The sequence below is a fragment of the Sciurus vulgaris genome, assembly GCF_902686455.1.
Source record: "Sciurus vulgaris genome assembly, chromosome: 1".
Classification (NCBI taxonomy): domain Eukaryota; kingdom Metazoa; phylum Chordata; class Mammalia; order Rodentia; family Sciuridae; genus Sciurus; species Sciurus vulgaris.
Window position 1 is genome coordinate 25,492,024 of NC_136461.1, and position 6,000 is coordinate 25,498,023.

At 45.2% G+C, this 6,000-nt stretch overlaps 1 protein-coding gene across 2 annotated transcripts; it reads right to left on the minus strand.

The window, feature by feature from the left end:
- Positions 1-334: 334 nt before the first annotated feature.
- SMIM12 (small integral membrane protein 12) lies at positions 335-4,868 on the minus strand. Of its 2 annotated transcripts, XM_079150866.1 has the most exons (3): positions 4,744-4,864; positions 1,376-1,470; positions 335-1,289 (listed from the first exon to the last, which is right to left on the minus strand). In XM_079150866.1, exon 3 carries the CDS (start codon positions 1,282-1,284, stop codon positions 1,006-1,008), a length of 279 nt encoding a protein of 92 aa, XP_079006992.1. In that variant the 5' UTR covers positions 1,285-1,289; positions 1,376-1,470; positions 4,744-4,864; the 3' UTR covers positions 335-1,005. The 2 variants fall into 2 exon arrangements, with proteins under 2 accessions (XP_079006992.1, XP_079006991.1); XM_079150865.1 differs by lacking the exon at positions 1,376-1,470 and having other exon boundaries at positions 4,744-4,868.
- Between the last annotated feature and the right edge of the window lie 1,132 nt (positions 4,869-6,000).

Below are 6,000 nucleotides of genomic sequence, written 5' to 3' on the forward strand. Positions count from 1 at the left end.
TTAAAGCACTGAGCATGGGTGACCTTTTTAATCCCTACCAAATTTTCTCTAATATGCATACATTACTTTTCAAGAGAAGTGTGTGCAATGTGTGTGTGCATGCACACACGCATGCATCTGCCGTACTCCAATTTAGACTTGAGATGATGCCACAGTCTCTGATATCATGGTACAAAGGCTCTTGGGAACTTGGGCCTCGGGGATTCACAGCAAACACCGAGGGAAACCAGGTTTCCAGGGCCCTGGGAGTCCTCAAGCGCCACTGTTGTCCTACCGGAACTGGCTGTACTTCCTAACTTCTAAGGAGACACCAAATGCCTTCTGAAAGATAGGATTCAATTGACAGGTGCTCAGATGCCACTTTAATCAAGGTTTTCACTACACAGTAATGAAGGGTGGAAGACGGTGATTGTTTTCAAGCAAATTCACCAGGCACATGTTCCTCCCTGCCCCAAGGTGAACAGCCTGAGCTTCTGACAACAGAAAAAAAAAAAAAAAAAAATGCTTTCCTTCTCTAAGGAATCCCATTCCTGAGCTGACAACAGAATTTCAGGAAGAATGAACCTGAAAGATAAGGTGAACCAATTGAGGAAGCCAGGTAGATTTTTGAACTCTTCCCAGTGCAAACTAGAACTTGACATGTGTAGTTCCCTCCTAAAGGTAACACCCAAATCCCAGCCCTTCCCACCTGAGATCAAACCACCTCCCCAGGGAGTCTGAGAACCAGTGTTCATTTCAAAACACTCCTCTGCATAGTGCACCCACGTAAGCCCAGAAGCCTGAGCAGTTGTGGACCTCATTCAACAAATGCGGCCTTCCTCTTTGCTGGCCCCTCAGTTGTTGTTGTGCCTGCCCGGCCATGAAGGAACACCAGTAGTGTGGCTGTGGGGTGCAGGAGGGGCCAGAATAAGCAGCAAAGCAAATCAGATGTATGTTCTGGGGCTGGGTCAACATGGTGGCAGAACCAGTCACAGCCCTGTGGACGATAGGGCCCTATGTCCTCCATTAGTTCTTCTCTGGGCGGTTTCTGTTCAGGACAGCTTTAGGGGCAAACTCCAGCTTGTCCTTAAGGCTCACCACCTGGGTGTGGTCCTTGCCCAGCAGCTCATCCAGCTTACGATCCTCCCGGCGCTCTGAGATGCTCTTTTCCTCCTCCATCGGCTGAGGATCCTTTCCCCTGATGAACCATTCCAGGTGGTAGCCCACAGCCCCGACCACAAAGGCCACAGGGAATGTGACATAAGGAGCATAGGTACGCACCACGGTCCAAAACACAGGCCACATGACATCTGCAGAAGAGCATAAGGTAGAATTAGAGAGAAACAAACATCCACAACCCACCAAATATGGACAACCCATGGGGCACACCACTTACCAAGTGGCCTGGCACAATTTACTGAGCAGCCAACTGCTGCAGAGTAATGCCAGAGGGTATTATGCTTTATGCACCAGTCGGGTCCCTGAAATAATCTAGGAAATGTTGAAAGATTCAACTGTTAGGGAAGAAGGAAAGAATTTCTCTCTCAAGCACCATGCACCTGTATATGGCAGTGCTCCCCAAAAGGGGACCGCTGAGCCCCAAGCCTTTTGTGGACCACAGCCCCACCCCACCCTCCAGTTTGCCAACATATTAAGGGAAAAGACGCCTTTCTCTATTCTACAAAATGTCACCATGGGCACAGACAGCTGCACATACAATCCCACTGTCATCTCCCACCTCCTCGATAATGAGAAATAGTTCCTCTTCCTTGTGTAAAGTATACGAAGCATACTGAAATAGCCAATACCATAATCCATCACCTAACTGTTCTGGGAGTAAGATAAATAAAGGTTTTATCCTATTCTGAACTTAGGTTTTCTAACAATGGGTCTAATCTATACTTTACAAATCTGCTGGTCACACTGTCTTCAAAATAGACTGTCTTCAACCAAACTCATACCCTCACATTTGCACAGTGAGCTCCTAACCATTATACACAAACCATTACACACTCTGGACACAGTAGAGTCCTAGGACTTGAAAATTCTCTGTAAAAACCACTGTACAAGGCATGGCAGAAAATAAAAGGGGTGGAAGTGCACTGGGGCCTTCTGATATTAAATAGGACAATGCCAGAGTAAGGTAAAAACACACCGATTTCTGGGCGCAGTGGCACATGCCTGTAATCCCAGGGGCTCAGGAGGCTGAGACAGGAGGATCAGGAGTTCAAAGCCAGCCTTAGCAATTTAGCAAAGCCTCAGGCAACTTAGTGAGACACTATCTCTAAATAAAATATAAAAAAGGGCTAGAGAGGGGCTGGGGTCGTAGCCCAGTGCCGGAGCACTTGCCTAGCACATGTGAGGCACTGGGTTCGATTCTCAGCACCACATAAAAATAAATATATAAAATAAAGGTATTGTGTCCATCTACAACTAAAAAATATCAAAAAAGGGGGGCAGGGCTGGATAGCTGGGTTCAAGCCCGGTAAAAAAAAAAAAAAAAAAAAAAAAAAACCAACCCACACATGTACAAAATAGAAATTGGCTCACTTTAATTGGCCATTTAGCCACCAATGATTACTACTGATACTAACCCATTAAGTCCCAACTTATCATCAATTCTGTGAACATTTCAATGATATTGACACAGGTACATTAAAATAGGTTGGAAATCATAATCTAGAGCTCATAAATCCATTATATATTCTTCACATATATATGTGAAATACTTTTTTTTCAAATGAACAAATCATTCACATTACATTTCTCAAAAGAATAGATTTCTAAAAACAATGATCATTTCAAAATTACCAAAAATGGTATATTTGTTGCTCAAGTTTAAATTTTTATAGGTGTTCCACATCTGGGATAATGGAACAAAAATGGGTTTTCAAAGATCATTCACAATTATAATAATGATGGTTACCATTTACTGAGTACATATTATAGTTAGGCTTGGGCTAAGCACTTTACATAAATTGTCTTTTATCCTCATCTCTACCCTCTGAAGAGATAGATGTCATTATCAGAGGGTTAAGTAACTTGCCCAAAAGCTTCAACCAAAAATCTGTTTGCGCTTCTGCGGATATTTCTCCAATGTATCTCTGGTCTAGAGTAACAATCAAAATCTCACCAAAGAAAATACAATTCATTCTTTCATTCTCTTCCTCTCAGAATCCAAGTGTTTTGTGAACCTAAAATTATAAATGGACCACCATGGGGGCAGGAAACTGCAGCAGCTTCAAGATTCCCTTCCTAGTCCTTTGTCTCAGCGCCAGGCCCTATGCCAGACAACTTAGGACAATTTATACACTAGTCATCACCTGGCCCTCACAACGCCTGTGAGTAGCCCGGATTTTTGTCTAAGGCTACAAAGGCTCAGAAACATTGTAATGTGCTCAAGATCACTAGAAGTGATAGACCCTGCTTTTGAGGCCAGACCTCTCTAACTTCAAAGCCTGAGCTTTTCCAGTGGAAAGAACACACTGCAGATATGTGTATGAATTCTGTCAAAATTCTGGACTTTGGAAGAGCCTCCTCTAGTTTTTCCCCATTAACTTAGTTAGCATTCCATGACCTAAGAAGCTTCCCTTTTTTGCAAATTCTGATATACTAAGAAACTTGTAAACTTTTTTAGAGACATTGTTAAAAGATACACACCTGAAGAACTCCAAACCTAACACTTCTCCATTTTATTTCCTATCACTGAAGCAAGTTCCCTCTTCTTAAACAAACACTTGCTAAACAGCAGCTTCACTGAGCTTTCCAATCTGTCTTAAAACGTACCAAGCACAAGTCCACAACTAAAATTCTCTCACACTCAGTACAAGGTCTCTCTCTGTCATCCTGCTTGTGTTATAGTCATTTCCAAATAAGCCAATTCATTCATTTATTGAACACTTATAACCATCTTCTCTGTACTGGGCACTGTGCCGGTTTGCTCTACTTGTCTGCATTTCTCAAAGCACCTTAAAGCTCCTAAAGAGCAAGGACCAAGTCTGTCCAGCCCACTATGCCCTATCCATCCCTCCACCTTTTTCACCCTCTCTAGCACAAACTGGTCAAGAAGAAAAAAAAAAAAGGCTTGAACGAATTCACCGTACCAATGACACCAGCTCAAGCAATTCACTAGCCGTAAAACCACAGCAGTCATCCACCTACCCTAAAAAGGTGGCAGAAACACAGCAGATGACTTTGCTGATTACACGAAAACTAGAAACTCCATGGAGTCATCTCCAGGGTATCAAAATGAGAGAGGCAGAAGTGTCTCACAAATACTGTCACGACTATTTCCAATGAAGGAACAATGCGTCCAGTAGAAATCGACTGGCTGCCAACGTCGGCCCAGTGAGACCCCAGGCCGCACTCCCAAATTCGAGAATTGCTAACAAGGACAGAGGGGGCCTCAAAAGGAGCAAGAATGAAGTCACTCGAGCCCAGTCCAGGGATGGGAGCGCAAGGGAGGTCAAGGTCCAGACAGCTACCCTCCCTCCTCCGTCCCACCACACTCATGGTCCTGTCAACGTCCGTCCTCACTCTGGTGCCTAAGGCTAAGAAGCCCGCAGAAGGCCAGCTGGGCTCCCAGACTCTGCAACCAAGCTCCGGGTAGAGAGGGCGCCGTTAGGCCGGGCCAGGGCGGAAGCGGACACTCGCGATCACCCTTCTCCTAATTCAGAGGTCGCGGCCCGGAGCCGTCATCGTGGAACGGGCGGCCCCGGCAGCCGCTCCAGGGAAGGCAACTGCCCTCCCAGCCCGCGTGCTCACCTGCGGCCCAGCCCGCACTCCTCGACCTGGCCCCCACTCTCCGCGCGCTAGCCGGGAGCACGGGTGTCACCGCTCCCGGCGGCCCGCGGGGCGTCGCCCCGTGACCCCGCCCACTGACCGCAGGATCTCTCGAGTGCAGGGATTGGCTGAGCTCCAGTCGAGGGAAGAGAGGAAGGTAGGGTGCGCAACCCGACCCTACTGCGCTGAGATCGGTACAGCGCCCCCTCGTGTCCGGGAGGTTTCCCTGTGACGTCGTCACGTGTTTTTCTCGTGGAGAAAGTCAAAGGCTTTCATTCATTTATTCAACTGACGTTTATTAGGCATTTTCTAAGACCTAAGTCAGGTACACAGAAACATAAGACACGATCCCTGACCTCAAGAAACTCTCCTTAGGAGATTATAATCTAGTGCTTTAAAACCTTTTTGGATCCGAGCTAGCTTTCCAGCTGTGTGACCTTGGAAACATTATTTGTCTGAGCTTCCTTTCCTTCTGTGTAGAGGTAATAACATCCATTTTGCAGGGATGTTGTGAGGATTAGGTGAGATAATGTATGTAAAGTACTGTGCTAGGCACACCACAAGCAGGGAAATAAATGGTAGCTATTGTGAGTCTACAAATAATTGAAATAGAGTAAAGCCTGACCCCTCAGGTACAAGTTTTTTGTGTGTTTCCATGGTACACTGAAAAGAGGTCTATTATCACATACAGGAGGGGAAAAAAGTCCCAAGCTCCTTAATGCCCCCACATGGTTCTGCCTTCCCAACCTCATCAAGTTGATCTCTGCCCAGCATATTTTCTTATCTTTAGTAATATGTACTAATGCCTTTCTATTTCCCCACACAGACCAACTGTTTTACAGGTCTGTAACTTTACTTATGCTTTTCCATTTACCTGAAGTGCTTCTTCCCAAGTACCTTTTTAACAAAGTAACTGTCTTTTTTGTTTGGTTGGTTTTGTTTGTTTTCAAATTCATGAGTTAGTTTCATAGGAAGCCTCCTATACTGCACCATCAGGTTAGAGACATTTCCTCTATTAACCAGGAAGAGCCCAAAGCTAAGTTTGGCAGTTAAGATGGAAAGAAACCGTATAAAGAACTATTTAGGAGAATGTTATTAGTTGAACTTGTTTACATGCACATTGAATATGTAAGAGAGAAGGGAACAGAACTGCCTGGAATAACTGGCATTCAGTCAGCCAATTAACACTAAGCCGACACTGGAGATGCAGAAATGACTTGGACCTTTCCTGACTTCAGG

Coding starts and splice junctions, on each gene's coding strand:
- SMIM12 (XM_079150865.1), bottom strand. CDS start 1,284: ATGTGGCCTGTGTTTTGGACCGTGGTGCGTACCTATGCTCCTTATGTC.